The 18,332-nt window shown below is 42.1% G+C and overlaps 1 protein-coding gene across 23 annotated transcripts in view; it reads right to left on the bottom strand.

The window, feature by feature from the left end:
• The window catches only part of BNC2 (basonuclin 2), a 410,528-nt gene that overhangs the window by 11,319 nt on the left and 380,877 nt on the right, over positions 1-18,332 (bottom strand). For 14 of the 23 annotated variants that reach the window (XM_032477642.1, XM_032477637.1, XM_032477641.1 and 11 more), the window contains 2 exons: positions 14,175-16,144; positions 13,681-13,746 (listed from right to left, as the gene is read on the bottom strand). In XM_032477642.1, coding sequence (XP_032333533.1) covers positions 13,681-13,746; positions 14,175-16,144 — 2,036 coding nt within the window. Of the gene's footprint in view, positions 1-226; positions 261-3,764; positions 3,856-11,115; positions 11,204-13,680; positions 13,747-14,174; positions 16,145-18,332 lie in introns of all 23 variants that reach the window. The other 9 variants (XM_032477638.1, XM_032477639.1, XM_032477644.1 and 6 more) reach the window with 7 other exon arrangements.

Here is an 18,332-nt window from a genome sequence, read left to right as displayed (position 1 = left end):
ACATGATTACAATTAAACAGTACGGAAGACCGAAATGAGTCACTCTATTTGGTGACAAGCAGGGCTGATATTTCTTAGAGATGGTTGAGAGGTATGTGCTTCAGAGACAAGAAAGGTGGGAAACACTTCTCCACCTCTGCACACGAGACAATATACAGCACTCCAGGTTTTAGGGGCAGAGGGGCGGCAGCCCTCTCCACACTGCGCTTAGGAAGGCTGAGCTTACCTTGTGATAATAAGATCAGCTTTCTAATCTTTTGCTAAATCGATCACAAAAGAAAGCAAGAATGAGAGACAGAGAGAGAAAGAGAGAGAGGAGAGAGAGAGAGAAAACAAATTCACATTCTAGACATCTGGTTTAAAAAAAAAACTTAAACAATAAAATAGGGATTTAAAATGTTCTGACCACAAAATTATTTTCTGGCATAAGCGATCATCTCATATGCTGCCTTGATGATTTTCAGATCAGCCGCACAATCCAAAAATCATAAATTAAGATAAACCAAATTCACAGCATTATCATCATCCATCAGTGAGGTCTACACAGATGCATGCAGTGTGCAGATATGTGAATGAGAAACAGCAGTTGTCCCCATGGTCCCTGCTCTGACAGTCACTCCCTGTCTCCTTGCTGTCAGATGGCAGATGACTCCAAGTGCAGGCTGCTAGGCAGCGTGCAGACAGTGCCTACTGTGAAGTCTTTCCCCTGACATGTGGGTATGACACCACCAGAGTTATTAGTAAATGTGGAAATAGTTACACTGTGTACTATCACTCTACTGATAAAACAACCTGCCAAACATATGCAGCTCCAGAAACCCTACCCCTCTTTATTATTTACACCCTCCCCAGCCCATTAATTTCATGGGCACACATTTTGCGATGACTTTAATCTAGAACTCTGTTGCCTCTCACACATCTGCAGTTACCACTTCCTAGATTCACTGCCGAGAAAACAGCAGTGACAGCGAGACACACTGAGTAAGGAAGAATAAATTAACATTGACAAAAGGACACACTGATCACCCAGATGGACACATCTTTCCTAAGATGACTTGTGAAATTACACATCTCCACTGTTGTGTTACCAGGAAGAGATGTTTCTCTTCATTTCTCACTCACAGCAATAGGAATCTGTAATCTAATTAGATGATGTACCAGCCCTCAATATCTGTCAACCAAACGATGTGCAGAAATGTGTAGACCAGCTCTGGCCCTCTGTTCAACAGTGTCCCTTTTCCGCTGTCAGCAGTACTGTTGGCCTCTGCTAATATAATTACATTGACTTTTATTCAATTAAGTGCCATCCTTTGCTTTAAAAAAAAAAAAGCTACTTTATCAATTGATTCAGGTGTAATGCAATAATAAAGATGAACTCATGGCAGTGCATTAGCTCTGCTGTTCATAACTTCAGTACACGGGTTCATTCGTGGTAGTCGATTTCCATTATGCAACCACAGTTCGAGAGAATTGATTATTTTATGTTCGTTCCTTAATCTATTTCATTTTTGTCTAATAATCCTCCAAAATGCCATATGCAAAATGCTTGAAGAACGTGTTAGGTAAAGGCACTCTCCTGATAGTGGGTTTGGAGATGTTCTAACAAACTCCCAGTATTACTGGGGTGGAAAGAGGAAAATTAAGAGAGGGAGGGAGAGATGGACTGGAATTCTTCAGAGAGCCTGGATCCTGGGCCTCAAAAGGTTAGGTTCAGCCTCCACTGAACAGACAAAAGGCAGCACTTGATGTTAGCAAAGACCTGGACTCAGTCACTCCAAACCGTGCTATGTCACAGGACGCTGTCCACGGGAGGAGATACAGGGACCTGGGGTCAACAGCAATTTATATTGCTATTTGGATCAGCACAACCAAAGAGGTACAAAAACGGGAAGATGGGAAGAGACACAGAAAGGAGTCATGCCAATGGACTATCAGACGTACAGAGAAGAGGATCCTAAAATGAGGGGAAGGCCAGAGGGGGCCGGAAATGGGGGGATCTCTGCGCAGAGGAAGCTACAGGCAGCTGTCCGTAATAAGCAGAAGGAGAAATCCGTGAAGGAACCAGTTTTGAGTTCTCCAGAGAGAGCGTTTTTCTAGAAAATAAGCCTAGGGTTCAAATATTTATCTCTGGAAAAGAGTTTTAAAGTAATTAACAAACATCTAGACTGTAAGAGAACTTGCTATATTTTCCAAGAACATGAACAGTACACAAGCTGTTTCTACTTGCTTTGATTAAGTAGGTAATACCGATACAAGGAGGCAAATTCCTCTCACAGAAAAAAAGTATGACTGGGATGGAGAGAGGAGACAAGCTAAGTAGGACTAAGGATCGGATCTCCTGGGGATCTCATCAAGAGAGTAGGCTGAAATTTAGCCCCGAGATAGTCACATTCAAGAATACAAACTGTATCGTATTCAAGCTCAAGTTTCCTGCAGATCAAGTAGAACACTTTGCACAAAGGACATAATTAAAACTACATTTATTTGACTTCAACCAATAATATGCAGAGTCTTAGAGAAACTTTCCCCAAAACACACTGTAGAAGGGAAAAGAATGGTCCCAAGACTGGACGCATGTGTCTGAATATTTACGAGAAGACAACGATAATGCAGCAGAGGGTAATTCTGACCCTGTTATACCCACTGTGGCACAAGGTAGATAATGACATAGTCCTATAACGAGGGCTATGTCTGGAATCACAAATGCTTCCTCTGACCCTCTGCACTCTTTCTTACTCCTTGCATATTGTGAGTTTACCAAAAGCCTTTTGAAAACTAAGATCACCCTCAGAAGCAAAAAGTAACCAAGGCTTTGTTGTACAGGAGGTCATAAAACCAAACTTACTCTTAGAAATGCTCAGTGGAAGCTCCAACTGGACTAAAGGGAACTGGCAGTCTTCTGTCTTTTTAATGAAAACTTTACTCACACCAATTATATCTCAGTTTAAAAAAAAAAAAAAAGAAAACTTGACCATGCAGCCACAGAAGACCCCAAATCCATCAAGCAGTCCAGTGAATGCAATGCCCTTTAGAGAAAGTCAGTCCTGTCTTGAGCTCTCCTTGGCTGGCTTTTCCCTTTCCAAGCTTGTTCAAATGCCCAGATCAACTTAATGCAATGTTCAACCATAAAAATAAAAATTCCACAGATTGAAAAAAAGTGTTCCATGGTTTTAACTTCAGTTTTGAGATATAAGGAAGGGACTTTTTATTTTTTAAAAAAAGTCTCATGGCCAAATAAGAAAATCACAATGTGGCCAGCAAAACTGAATAGTGACTGAAACAAGCCATAGGTTACATGAGAAGTCCAATCTCACTCTTACTTCTTCATCAGTTCTGAGCCCTTCTAAACTGAGTGAATTGAAACAAAATACTTGGTAATTAATTACAGTGCCTCAGGTGAAATGGAATTGAGGCTCCATTTGGATTAATTTTTGCCTTTATTTCTTCTGCTCACCTCTGCCACTACACACACACACACACACACACACACACTTCGCAACTTATACTGTCCAGAATGGTCACCAGTGACGTATACACAGCAGATACGACTGACTGTGCTTACATAGTGCATGTGTGTGAGTGTATGTGTGTCTATTTCTATGAGGGGGAGAGAGAAATTTGCATCCTGGGGAAATCTAGATGCCGGGGTTGGGTATATAGCAGGGATACTGAGTCCATAATAGTCCTAATCAGAAATGTAAATCTGCCATCCAAGTCTGCAGAAATGAACAAGAAAACCCTCTGCCCCCCATCAGTCCTCTTACCTGTATCGCTGGGACACTCTACGACACTGTTGTCCGTAACTCCTCACAAATGTTTGTCTCCCCACTTGTTACTGGCAGCCTGCGTGCAGCCCTGTGAATTACACGGCATTCCTGACAGGATTCATTTCTGCAGAACTAGTGGTGGCTCTACAGACGGTTATTTAAAGATTCTCTCCAAAAGGTCTGAAAAGCATCCCTAACTCGGGAAAGAAATTCACTGTGAACTGGGGAAGAAATTCTAGTGAACAATGCCCAAAAAAGAGAAAACCCTGCAAAGTATTAGAAGCGCGTAATAAATGCAAGAAATAAAAGCTAAGCAAATTCTTGCAAATTAAAAGTATGAAATTCAGTCGCTTCCATCCCTTTCAATATAAAACAAATCATCTATACTGGTCACGCAGACAGTTCCCTCTCCATTCAAATTATTCACTTGAAGATAAGCTCCCACCAAACTCTTTAGGGGTTTAGCTAATTTACTGCACAGATACGGCACGTCTGTTGTAATAACAGGTACGATGTATTGGGGTCGACCGTTTATCAGAATTAGACTTCTTTTCTCAATTCACAGTGAATTACGCTGCCTACATGACTCCCCTCTCTCAGAGCCTGCCATCCCCTTACGGCCCCTAATGTGGCAGGCAAACAAAATTGACAGTCTCATCTTGTCAACAAGGGGCGATTCTCCTGAGAAGCCATTTAACTTTGCCGAGGAAGCAATGTATTAATGTGCCTGTCCCAGGAATGTTAATCATCTTCAAGCTTCCGACCTAACTTTGACGTGAACGAAATCACCAAATTTGTTTACTAAATGAATCGTAATATGCTAATAAGAAAGCATGACATATATGGAAAAGCCAAACAGATGGTTTGTTTACTCCACTTTGCAACTTTATAAATGTTGTAACTCTGAAGATGTTAGTGAGAATTATTGGTTTGTTGGCAGAGGCGAATGTGTCTTTCGCATACTAAATCTGGCAGTACAGTTACAAAACAATTTGTCATTGCTGTGGAATGCATAAAAAATGTTAATGTAGTAATGGCATTTGGGAAGGCAGAGTGGTGGATGGAAAATGCGTATATGCTGGATGCTCAGGTTAAGTGTTGAACTGATATCCAATGTCGTTCCCTAACCATTTTACTTCTGAGTTGTATCTGACACATCGAGGCTTCTCGAGGGTGCCGATTATTCAGTAGATAACCTGTTGCGCTGTGATGTGAGACGCATATTACACTGTGAATAGGATTATGTTTTCACGGCATTTGGAAATTTTCTCAATCAGGCAGCTCATATGGTGCTCAGTTTACTACTATTGTTGGGTAAGAAAAAGCAAAGCCATGAACCCTGGCATCTTTTAAGGACTTAAATCTGAGCTAGAAATCTGAGATTTATATTTACCCCGTACGAACTAATCCTCAAGTCTTCCATCCCTTGTTTTATAGTCTGACTTTAATATAAAGAGTTTAGAAGACACTTTTCCAAAATAGTAAGAAATAGTACTCCTTTTGATGTTCAATGTTTTTCTATTTTAAAAGTAAGCTTTCTTTTCTAATGCATGCAACATAGGATGCCAGTTTCTGAGACTTTTTTCAAAGGCAATACTTCCTAAGACTAAACATCCAAGAATGTTTTATATCACTAAAATGGTTAATTTTTGACCTTTTAAAAAGACAACATTAGGGATGTATGAGTTCCCCAAGGGAGGGGACAGAATTTTTTAGGCAATATTATAATTTAACTGTGGCCTTCCGTAGAATTCTGTTGAAAATGAAGCTACTTAAGATACAGGAATAAAAAGAGTGCATAAAATCTAATTTAATTTATGCCTCTGGTTAAATGATGTCAAAACGACCAGCTGAAACACGAAATCTTCAGTTAACCAACCGGCAATGCACCTAGGCTAGTAAATATTTCAATGTTTAGGAACATTTGGATTATTTTTTTGAAATTCTTTTTACTCTTTACTCACACAAGCAGAGCCATAGAAGCAGACTTTCGTATGAAAGAGGTGCTTCTCTCTCCCAGTATCACTAGCCACTTCCCCCAGCTTCTTAGTCCTATATACACATATCGAGACTACCACGAATCTTGCGGAATTTCCTAGCGTATCACCAAACAGAGCTGCAATTTCTTCCCCATCTGGAGAAGAGAAATGAGGGAGCAAAGTGATGGAAAGAAACCACTGAGTTCACGTTGCTGCCCAAGGATCACTTTGGAGCAAGACACATTAGCGGTGATCCCAGCCTGGCGCTACCTCCTTTGAAACATCTCCTCGTTCCTGACCAACAAAGAAATTTTCAATAAGGTACTTTTACTGGTTTAACAACAGTGAGCTCCTGGGATTGTCAAAGTGCTCAGCCTTTTCCAAGGAGAGAAGAAATCAGCAGCTCAAATACAATTAACCTTCCATTCTTGATGCAAACTGCCACGCACAGGAGCTCTGCAGTCTATTAGCGAAGTTATAATGGCCAACAGGCAGAAGCAAAATTGGTCAAAAAGTTGGCGGCTGCTGTCATATTTTTGGAATTATGATTAATGGCACTAATAATGTGGATGATTACTGATATGTGTGTCTCCAGCAGTTTATCATATTGCTCCGGCTGCCTACGTCCACAATAAGCAGGATGCTATCATTTACCTCTTTATTGAAGGCAATCCTTCTCTTGAAGGAGCATATTCTAATTACTTCGTAATGTTTTATGTCTTAAACATTTTGCTGCTCTGGACCTTGCCAACTGCTTCGTGTCTACCATTGATTAATTACTGAATGTTTAATCAAAATTTAGAACCTAATGTAGTCATTTATGAGCACACCGCAGTGCCAAAGTAGTTAGGCTCTGCTCCCAAGTTTGGAGAGTGCTGGGTTCAAAATCAAATCCCAGTCAGGCAGGAGGATCCAAGAATTTCACCTTGGGTGCTCTGAGGTTGCCAATTCCATCTCTGCTGATGAATGGAAGGTAATCTAACTACAGGGTAAACAGCATCTTTACCTACCCTCTCCCCCCAGGATCTCCCTTTCCTCTTTCTCCCAATTCCCTTCCTCAATAGAGCGCCGCTGACTGCTTCTGAGAACAGAAGGGTCTCGTGAATACCCATCATGAGAACATAGCTTTGAAGTGGTTAAACAAGTGAAAAATAATTTGCTGGGACAAATACAGAAGTTTTTTTTTTTTTTCATGTGGATTTTTTATGGTACTGTCATACAACCATTCACCGTTGAAGTTAAGTGTTTTTTTAATACCATTACTGAACTGCTGAAATGGATGCTAATATAGCTTGGAGTGCTAATGTCAAGTCCTGGTAATAAAAAAGACAGACTGCTGAATGAAATAATTTCAAGTAAAAAATAGAACAAAAGTGCTCTCTCTCTTGCTCTCCACTTTTATTGAATTGGGACTGACTGAGCCAATTGCTTTAGAAGTCTGTAAAACACAATTACTCGTGAGCGGACTGACCCACCAGTGCCCCCTCAGTGACAGAGCGGACTAAAAAGGCAGCCGAGTTACAGCGGCTCCCCTCAGCTGGCCGTCAGACCCAAAAGGCTTCCTTCTGAAGCTCTCTGGTTCTCACTGCCCAAATCTGTCTCCTTTGACTGAAAAAGGTCCTGTTTCCCATCCATGTGATAAAGTAACTTCATACATCACTTTCCAAGATGACAATGTCTCTTCTGGCAATTAAAGATGATCTGTCTTTTGATATTCTTATTTATGTGGGTATTTACGTAAAAACACACATATACATTATGTGGAGGCGTTTAGAGTAGAGCCAAAGCATGATTTTTCAATGGCTGGTAATAATTTAGATTGATACATGCATAGGCAAAATTGAGGCATCACTTACATCTGTTCAGTTAGAAACACTTGGCTTCCTTTTTTTTTTTTTTCCTAAGGTAAAGTCAAAATAATTAGAGCCAGCAAGAAAAAGAATTAAACTAGAAGTGGCTAACATTTTTCCCCCTAGTTAATAAAAGAAGTAATAAACTCCATAAAGTACTAGAGTTAAGATCACTAACACTTCGGGCATAACAGCTTTTTACCGGGAATTTACAACTCCTGTTTTAATTCAAGCAGCTTGCATTAGGACATAAAATCCAGGTATTTTTTAAAAGTGTAGTTTTATGTTAAATAACTGAAGAAAAACGGTCCTTTCCTGAAAAGTATTCTTCTCCCCTCTTTCTCAGCTTGCTTCTCTCACACTCGCACACACCCCCGTATCTTGGCACTCAAGAATCAAAGTTAATAAATCCCTTTTTTATGACATTGTAATTTTTTGGCAAGTGTAAACTCCTTTCATATTCTGCCACATTCATTTATTTGAAGCTTGTGGGAGTCTTTCTTACAGCAAAAACATTAAATTATTTCTGAGAAGACTTTAAAAAAGAAAAAAAAAAAAGAAAAGAAATGCTTCTGAGCCCAACGTGCACTATGAAATTTCAACAAAGAAAAGTCTCTTCTTAGCACAACAAGAAAAGGAAGAGCACTTACAGCAAGAGAGAGGTCTATCACCTCAGAGAACCCATCTTACCGGAATAGATATAAGCAAACGTTAATGTCTGTGTGAAGTTTTCTAACCTGCTTCCAGGTGAGAAATGACCTGTTGTTCTTTGAAAAGAGATTACCTACAAAAACAAGTATGTCAAATGAGTAATTGTGTATGAGAAAGACTGGCACCAATGAAGTTTATCAGCAGGTCAGATAGATGGTGGTGGACCCAAGGGAGATGGAAGTGAAGAAGATACTCTCAAAGTGGTATCGTCATGAAAAATACCGCCTGGGCACTCAGTATGTGCACTCTGCTCTAAGTGCTATTTCTGCCTAAATTTTCAAGTGAATGCTGGCAAGACAGTAGCCTGTTCCTTTTGAGGGAAGGTAAGAATAAAGGGTCTATGGAAGTGTTACGTTTGTGCAGTGAAAGTTATGTAGCCACGAGAGACTGTATGCTACTCCTGTTGATAGAAATTTGTAAAAATTTCTGTGTATCATGAGAAGGAAGTCCTTTGCCCCGCCAGCCCCGCCATTAAGCTCTGTTGTCTGTCTGGTACGCGGTTTGGGGGAAGGGACTGGTGCAGCTCTTGGACTGAAGGAGTGAAAGGTCAGCAGAGGCTTAAATGAGCTTGTCTTACATCCAGCTGGGCCAGCAGGAGGTCATTAGGAAGAGCCGAGGCTCACTTTAGGCTTGACAGAGTCTCTCCCCATGATACAAGGAGACCGTTTTGCTCATTGCTCTTCTCCCAGTATATAAAAGGAACCCCAGAGACAGGGCTGACACCGAAGTTTATCTTACTACCAAAGTTTCGCTTGAGGAGGGCACAACTCGCAATTACTCAGAAGGGGGATTTATTTTGTTTGTTTGCCTTTGATGGAAAGTAATGGAGATAAGTACAAAAGACCTATTGATCTGCCAGCCATACTGTGAAACCAAAAAGAGTAACGGGGGGAAAAAATCTCTTCCTTTAAAAGTCAGAGGATCTGCACAACTTCACTTTTTAAAAGAATTTTGGAAAAGGAAAAATTGATTGGCAAAAATACAGGAAATGAAGTGGCCGATGCCTTAGAATGCTCTCTGTTTGTACCTGGAGAGGATTAACACACTGTATTTGACAGCTAATTATATTAGGGCAAATATGCTAATAGTTACCCTAAACTGGTGCTAAGTGGATCATTTCTTAGAGGTATTGCCTGGTGAAATCATGTGGATTTATTGAAAATCTCTCTTTAGAAAAGTTCTAAGTTTCCAAACATAGAGAATGATGGAAAAAATGGATGTTGCTGCTGAGAAGGTGTTAACATGAGGCAGGTAGTATGTTTTCACGTCTTCACCTCTGTTGTTAATGTATGCAGTGGCTCATCAGAGGGAGGAGGGAGCTCATGTTAATTTATTCCTGCACACCTGTACAGGGCAGGAGCAATCAGGTAATCAGACAAGCAAAAACTATATGTCTCTGCTTTTTAGCTACAGCTACCCAGAGGCCTATATAGGAGCAAATTTAGTTCTGGAGACATCAGCAGGTTTTAATAAACCAAATACAGATGTCTTTCTCCATACAAATCAAGAAGTTTACATGTTTTAAGTCTGGATGGATTTAACTAGCAATCAAAGAGAAGGTTCACACTTGGCACCAATGGTTGCCTCTTATTTACTTATAAATCACACTAAGCATATATTATTTGGTTTTAAAATTTATTCGATGGGCTTAATCACCTTGCCTGCACCTCAAAGCTCTAACATACAAGCTTACCTTTCCGATAACATTTAAGACAAACTTTGGCCATCAGGGGCCCCTATTCTCAGAGGAAGAGAGGAACGAAGATGGTATAACTCATGTAAGATGAAAAACAAAGACATAAATATTTCTTTCAATGCAGATCATCTAGTTTCTGTGAACAAAGTCTTCATTGTAATGAAGGGAGTTTTAAAACTGCCAATCACTAAAGCAGATATAGAGTTTTAATATATTAGCCAATGATAAGGAATTTTAGGGAAGAGGACGGAAGTTTTTCCCCCCGAATAAAAACCAAATGTAATTTATAAATGGGCCTCCCTTTTATATGGGTGATCCACAGCCACTCAGTCCTCCTGGGGATCAAAATTCAAGGCAGAGGATGAGAAATGACCAAAGGTAAACCAGGCCCAGCTAATTCTATGACACTGTCTTCAAGAAGATGCCCTTTGTGAAGACTGTAGGTTCTAGGCCAGTTCCTTAGAATTTCTTCCTCCCAGGAGTATTTTCATATGTGTACTTCAAAACAGAGGGCCAGCTTCCTGTTCCCTGACAGAGCAGCACCTTTATAGCAGGAAAATCAAGGGACAAACAAGAAAGAAGTAAGGGTGTTTAGAGCCTGGCAGGCGTAGCACTGCGCACACTGTTGTCCGGATACACGAAAGCACGTCAGCCACCACCTTACGGTACTGTAGTTCTTCGCAGGGAAAGTAACTTACACTTTACTTCTGTAACTTGGAATAAGAATTGTTCTAATAGCCTCCTAGTGACCAGATGAACTGGAGTTCGTGTACGTTAGCTTGTTCTTTGTCGTTAGTGTTAGGAATGGTCTTCTCTGCTTTTGAATTTATTAACGTCACAGCCGTTCACGACTGCACAGACAAGCATGGTAATACCTCTGACCCCGCGTGCAGACTCCTCCGCCCTCACAGCTCTGCCTGTGCCCCACTTTGTCTCTCATCTCCCTTTTCGTGACTTTAGACAAAGAACATCTCTTGCTTTTCTAAAAGCCTTCAACCTGATCTTACAAATCCTAGAAAGACCATAAGCAAAGACCCAGAAACCTCCGCTAAGTGCCCAATCTAGAACACAGCGTTCCACGTCTTTCTTCCTCCATCGTTCTAGTTGCCTACCTGAGACAGAAAATGCAACGCCCTCCTGTAGCGTCATCTCGGAAGAAGCCCAGGAAGACCTGTGTCTCATTCCTGTGGGTGTTGAGCCCTAGGACAAGAAGGCTGCTCTCACTGTCAGAGGACGAGGGTCATTCTGTTAGCTTTATCACAGGCGCCCCAGCAACCCCATAGGCTTGCGTCCTTCGGCTCCTACTCAGAATGCCCTCGAACGCTTTATTTGCACAAGGACGATGCTGTGGAGTCCAGGATGGATGAACTGACACTCTGGGGAGAGGAGAGAAATGGGCCTCAGGGCAGCGAGAGTAAAGGCAAAGGGGGCTTCTGTCCAGGAAGGTATGCTGGCTCTGGGAAAAGTAAGAAAACCTGTCCTAGCTTCACAGGGAACTGAAGAGGAAAAGGCAGGGACACAAAATTCCTGGTGTTCTCATGACTGATCAAGTAAAAGTGAAGAGAAAGGGGAGGATAAGTCCACTGGGAGGATGAGAGATGAGATGCAAGGGGCTTTGTGAATGAGGAGATTAAATTACAGGTTGACATCAGCTAATGAAATGACAATAGAGGGCTGAAACAGGAGTACAATTATAGTACAGTTATGTTTCCTGAGATGCAGAAAGAGGCTGGTACCCCATCGGCATCACTGTTTCTGGTTATGAGGAGGTAGCTGTGCTATACTTAGATGGTAACTCGAGTCACAGACAAAAACTCTTGCTACTTTGACTTTTTCCTTCTAAGTTTTTAACCTGAGGTCAAAAGATTTGAATATTCTTAAAAAGCAGCATTTCAAGTGGGAATCAAAAACCTTTTCTTGTACAGTTTTTTTTTCAATTTGTTTTACTGTACGCAACAAAACCCCAGCATGAAGAAGATTAGGTGTGATGTGCTATGTCACCCATCTGAAATGCCATCACTTGTCTTCTGAGGTTTGCAATCTCCTGTGTGACCCAGCACACAAGGGAGAGTATCTGTTATACTTCCCACCTAGAACATCCTGTATCCTAGTCACCCGGGACACTGGCCTAACCTTCTCTCTGGCTGGTCCCCCACAAAACTCCCAACACTGGGAATAAAATTAGAGATTGAAATCGTCTCCGACTATCAATAAATCTTTTTCCTCGGACACAGCACCCTCTCACCAGCACCTCCTTACACATTAGGACCTGACAACACCTGCGCTTGCATTTTCTGGAGGCTTGACAGAAATGCAATCACCCAGCTTCGCGTGTTGCAGCCTGTGGTCCCAGGGACCTTTATTCCAGTGTTACGACTTGCAGTGTTTTCAGCAAACTGACTAAAACTGTGGTAGGAATTCATGCAAATAAGTTTAAATTTTGGCTTGTCTTCAAACGCTCCATTTCCATAAATATTTTATGCAGCTTTTCATGAGTCTTTTATTTTTGTTAAAAAAAAAAAAAAGCCAATGCATTAACCTCATTATCACAAGTGCACTATTTCAAATTTAAAAGAATGAATATTACTCACAAACTTGGTAGTGGGGAGTTGAGTACAGTATTGTTTTATGATTCAAAGTATAGCTATCTTATCTGCTGTATTCTGGGATTGTCAGTGATAACTTGGAACTGAACAGAACTTGGTGACTATGAAACAGCTTTACAGAACAAGGTAAAGGGGTTAGAGAGGAGAGTGGGGGAAATTTTTAAGAGAGACTTATCTTCAAAGTATGTTTTCAATTGTATAGAGAAAGCCACTAAGTTTTTTTCTGAGATTTTGCTTTTCATGCATTAGGCCCCTTGTATTTTAGCAGAAAGGAAAATATATGTATTTTTAACTTTTATGTTTAAAAGGATTAATCTTTTAAATATGAAGGGAAAACTGAGCATTCTACAGGCAGAGCACTATGGTTTCGGTGCACTTCTATTACACGCTACTTTGTCAAAGAACTCCACCCAACTGGTAAACACTAGAACTTGGGTGATGGCTACTTGGAAACTTCCTAGTTAATTTTGTTTCTTCTATATATTTTGGGGTTTTTTACAGTGTAATAAAAATTTCTCCAAAAATCTTTTTAAGAAACAGTGTAAAACCAAAAAACCATATCTGATAGAATGGGAAGCACTCACTCTAGGCGGACTGGTGTATCATGTAGAATGATCTGCTCACAAGCTTATCTCCACAAGGTTAGGACAACCGTGTTACCCCACCATTGACCACCTTGACACATTCCATTTATATTACATTTTCTTTAAGACTGAAAAAGAACATTGTAAGTTTAAAACCAGCTGCTTCTGTTTAAGCCCAACTCTTTCAGAGCTGCAGCTACATAGCTGAGGTGTGATGTCATCTGAAGGCTGGACATAATATATTCTAACTGATCCTCAAAGTATACGCACGCCTCCCCTTCCATGCATAATTCCCACGACAGACTATATTTTAGAGACGTGCCCAAAGACACAGTGAAGTTAAAATACAAGTAACCCACATTGCCATCACATTTCCCCATATCAACAATTACTTGGGTCCCATTTTCTTGCAATATTTTTACGACCCTTAAAGAATTCAAGGACACACTAAATACTCATGTAAGAACGATAACATTTCTGGTTATACCTACGGAGATGCAGGCTGTCTCGATGTCCTGGACCTATGGTTCTTTCCATCCGTAAATTTCTGTTTCTATATTGGATAAATATGTGTGTATGAAGATAATATATTGATTTAATTAAAAAGCCACACGGCAAAGCAGAAAAATATATATACAGAAGCTGCGGCTTCTAAGTGAAGGTTCACGGGGAAGCAGGGAACTGTGTACAGTGAACTTATTCACATAGATGCATGGAAATACACACACACACACACACAGAGCACAGAGAAAAATGGCGTGCATTACTGGGTAAGATGGCGTATGAGTCTGCATGCTTAATCATAACAAGCACCAACTGCACCAATCCCTCACGAGCATGGCAGCTGGGGTATCACGTGGTCACTGTGGACAGTCTCTACAGTGCATCAAAAACATCTAGGTTGCATTGTTTAACATTTAAAGGCCAACATGACCGGCACCCTCCACCCCCAGCAGGAGCAGCCAATGGAGATTTACTGACCTGTCTCTGCTCCGGCGAGAGGGGAAGGCAGCGTTGCAGCCGGCCACCGTGCAGACGTGCATTTCTTTTAAGTGAACGTTCCGGTAGTGAAGCTTCACGCTGTAGGAGCTTTTGAAACTCTTCTTGCACACATAACAGATTTTGGGGTCTGGGCTAGAACACAGGTCACCTTCTGGGGAGAACTTCTGAGGGCTGCCATAGTTCAGAGACGACGTGAAACTCTCATGCAGGGCTGCCATACCGGGCCCCCCGCCGTTGTACAGCCCGTACTGGCTCATGTAGAACATGTCGTAGGTGGGATCCGTGAACTCCTCCTTCACCTTGATGACATCCTGGTGCGAGGGCTCACTGTGGTTCTCGTCTGGCCTCTCGCTGTTCATCAGGACTTTGTCGCTCACCTCACCGTGCAGGTGCTCGTCCCCTTCCATGGATTCCTCGCCGAGCTTGGGCTCTGAAGACTCAGACTCGTTCTCATAGTCCCGCTCGGGTTCTTGGTCCTCGGAAGTCATGCTGTCAGCCCTTCTTATTTCAGTCCTTGAAATGCACCGGGTTCTGCTGTGCTTAGAAAAGTCCTTCACAGACAGGCCCGGACTCATCTCCTCCTGGGAGTGGCAGTGATTGTCGTGGCTCACGTCGTTGACCACAGCGCCGCCATCGGTGGGGTCATCGTCTTCATCGTCAAACTCGTCGGCGGTATCGATAATTTCCTTCTCAATCTTCACAGGCATGCTGGACTTCCTGGGCTTCTTCTTGGGCGCCAGGTCGGCACTGGGCTCATGAGTGGCCATCATCACGACTGGCGCTGCTGGCTCAGAGGGTGGTGGGGGGTGCTGCTCCATGGGCCCACTGGTTGGGATGATGGGGCTGGTCGGGAGGGAGGTTGGGGGACTCACCATTTCCCCCGGCGTGAGTAAACTTCTATAGAATGGAGGAACTGGCTGGACAGTCTTTAGCCCAGAAAACACCAGCTGGCTAGGGAGAGGATTCTGTAAGACGGGGTCGAGTGGGGGAGTGGTAAAACCCATTGGGGGCCGGCCGGGGCTTGTGAGTGTGAGATTCGACTTTGTACTTGCTATGACAGGGGTGGCAGCCCCTGACGTGGCCCGAATTAAATCTTTGTCTCGGTTATTCCTTAGCATAGGCATGTGAAGGCGAGGGTTGGGGTTCGCGCTGTGGCGGTTACGGCTCCGAAGGGAGCTGAAGACCATGTTGCAACCTTCGATGGTGCACCGGTGTTTGATCTTCAGGTGAACAGCGTTGTAATGGATTTTGAGGGTACCTTTGTCGTAGAACGTCTTCCCGCACGCGTTACAGAACACTCTTCCCTTCCTAGAGGCTGACCCCATCCTCCTCATCCGGTGGATCCGGAATGAGCTCTTTGGGTGCTCCGTTTTGGTCAGATCACTGACTGGGGCGGAATTCTGAATGGGAGACACGCAGGCTGGCTCGGTTTTGGGCTCCACATTCGTAATGCTGGTCAGGGCGTTTCTGTTCGGCGTCTGGTCGTTCTTGTAAGGCGTGGGAGAGACCTCAGACTCACTGCTCTCATTATATTCGTTCTGGGTTGACAGGCTGGGTTCCCGCAGCCTGAGTCCTGGTTGCTCTAACAGTAGCCCGTTTGGAGGCAGTCCTAGCAGTGGGGCTGAAACGGGGTTTATGTACTGGAATGGAAGCAGAAACGCGAGGCTGTTGGGGATGTTTTCGAAGTGGTGAATGCTGGAAGGGTTGCTGTTCTCCAGATGAGCAAGGAGGCTGGGGCTCCTGGTACGATTATTGCTCTCAATGAAAGTCCTGATGTCTGAGTCTGTCTTTGAGGACGGTACAGCTATGGCCTGCCCTTCTTTCTCCTGAATCGCCATCAGCTCCACAATGGATTTGGTTTCTCCAAACCGCAGAAACTGCTGCAGGGTGATGATTTCCTCTTCTCGAGACATGATGGCCCAGCGGTCCAGCACCTTGCCGGCAGCATCCTAGAGGCCACATCAGAGAAACAACAAAGACAAACACAAAACCTTATTGATTGTGCGTAACTAGTCAGTGCAACCGAAGGTGCTCCGTCTGCTTGTGAAATGGGAGCGAGAGCAGAAAACATGCAAGCACTGTTAATAAAAGTCGACCCACAAAGCACACTTTTCTGCCATGCAAATGTAGTCATTAGAGTCACAGTTAGAGAAACAGATTGAGTTTAATAATGTCAAAGCAAACAAAATGTAGACCACTGGGCTCTGTGATCTCAGACGCCTAGGCTACTGCTACTTTGACAACAATGGTCTATAGACAACGCGACTATTTAGCACTTATTAGTACAAGACGTGAGATCTCGCTGTGCAAACCCAGTATAAATGCAAAAAAAAAAAAAAAGTACCTTAATCCTTATCAAATAGTGACACCATAGGAAGGAATTAAGTACATTTTTCGAATTTTACTTCTTCAACACAAGCAGACATGACACTGGATTCAATGATGAAACTTCCTTTAAATAGGAGCTATTAAGTGAATTTCTGAATCAAAAAGATGAATAAAGTAGTATTACCCACCCCCATACTCGAACTGCTAAGTTGAATTTTTTTTTTCCCTTTTTAAGGGCTACATTTTAGTGTCATTTAACAGGAGACAATTTCATAATAGTGTAAGGAAAAACAGTATTGTCCTTTTTCTGAAAATTGTAATCTAGGATTCAAACTTTGAGTTAGACTTAGAGTAGTTGACTTTTTATGATCTTGTTATAAATGACAGTTATATAGATATGTAGAAAGTAAACATGTGATGGGTTTAGATAGAATAAATGTGTAAAAATGTTGTCTCTTAACATCCTCCTCTTGATAGCAGAGGGAGTCCGCAGAGAATACACATCAGTAATCACCAGACTATGTGTTGTTAAATATACATTAAAAAGCATTTCACACTTTCATTTTTGCTAGTAACGATGAGATACGCCTGGAGGTAGGACTTAAAAATCCTGCAATGTAATGTCAGGCAATCCATTTCAGTTCGGAATGAGAGAAATCTATTCAAACACGTAGATAATGACTCCATCATTTTCCAGGGCACAGCTGCTCCCCACCAGGACAGGACACTTGGAGCCCTCTGTGAACAGCACTTGCTCCAGCCTTTGGCTGTCAATTTGAGAAAGCATGAAATCTTCTTAAAAAACAAGAACCTTATTATTACAAAGAGGAAAATCGTAACAGTATAGTGGAGAAACCTAGCAGACACCACACCTTAACCAAGTTACCAAAGTGAACATCCCCAGTGGTAAAGACCGTCGTGTACCTCATGAGGAGGGCCCAGCACCGCTTCTGCGGCATTCTTGCTCAAGAATGTATAACCTCCGTCTAATTATGAGAACACATCAGATAAACTGAAATTAAAGGGCATTTCGCAAAGTAGTTGCAAGTAATTCTTTGAAGTGTTAAAGGTTAGGGAAGACTTAAAAACCCCACAGAAACCAAAGAACAGTCACAGATTGGAGGAGACCGAGATGACAGGACAAATAAATGTAGCGTGAGATTACAAGGATTCCAGACCAGAAAAAGAACATTAGCAGGAAAGCTGGCAAAATTTGAATGAAGTCTCTAGAGTAGTTAGTAGCACGGTCTCAATCCTCATTTCTTGGTTTCACTGACTGTACTATGTGTCTGTGACACATTGTGTTAGGGGAAGCAGGCTGAAGGAAACTGTTGTTTCTGCAATGGAGAATTCTCTCTCGTAGACAGTTCTGTACTCAGCCTTCGATATGACATTCTCTCCAGACCAGACGTGTGTCGTCTGAATCATGACAACTAATATGGTAATAAGGCAATACTTGTCTTTACAAGTATCAAATTTAAATTTACAAATTTAAATTTAAATTACTTTAAAAAAAAAAAGCTCTACTGGTTATAGGCTATTCCTTATAAGGCTCGTTCCTAGCATTCTATCATTCAATATATGTATAGGCATCTAGTCCTACGTACATTGCCCAACACAGATGTTCCTCCCTCATCTGTAGATAAAATTAGCCTTCAGATCCAATACTTTTATGCAGCTCTCTGTTCAGAGCTGTCATATAATGATGTGTGTGCTTGGGGACTCCAGATGATCCTGGAATCCTGCAGTAGCCATGTCTTAAAGTGTTGCTTATAGCAACTGGTCTCTGTTACATCCTTTTTTGGAATA

This window comes from Camelus ferus, chromosome 4 (assembly GCF_009834535.1).
Source record: "Camelus ferus isolate YT-003-E chromosome 4, BCGSAC_Cfer_1.0, whole genome shotgun sequence".
Classification (NCBI taxonomy): Eukaryota; Metazoa; Chordata; class Mammalia; order Artiodactyla; family Camelidae; genus Camelus; species Camelus ferus.
This window is presented reverse-complemented; position numbering and strand designations above follow the sequence as displayed.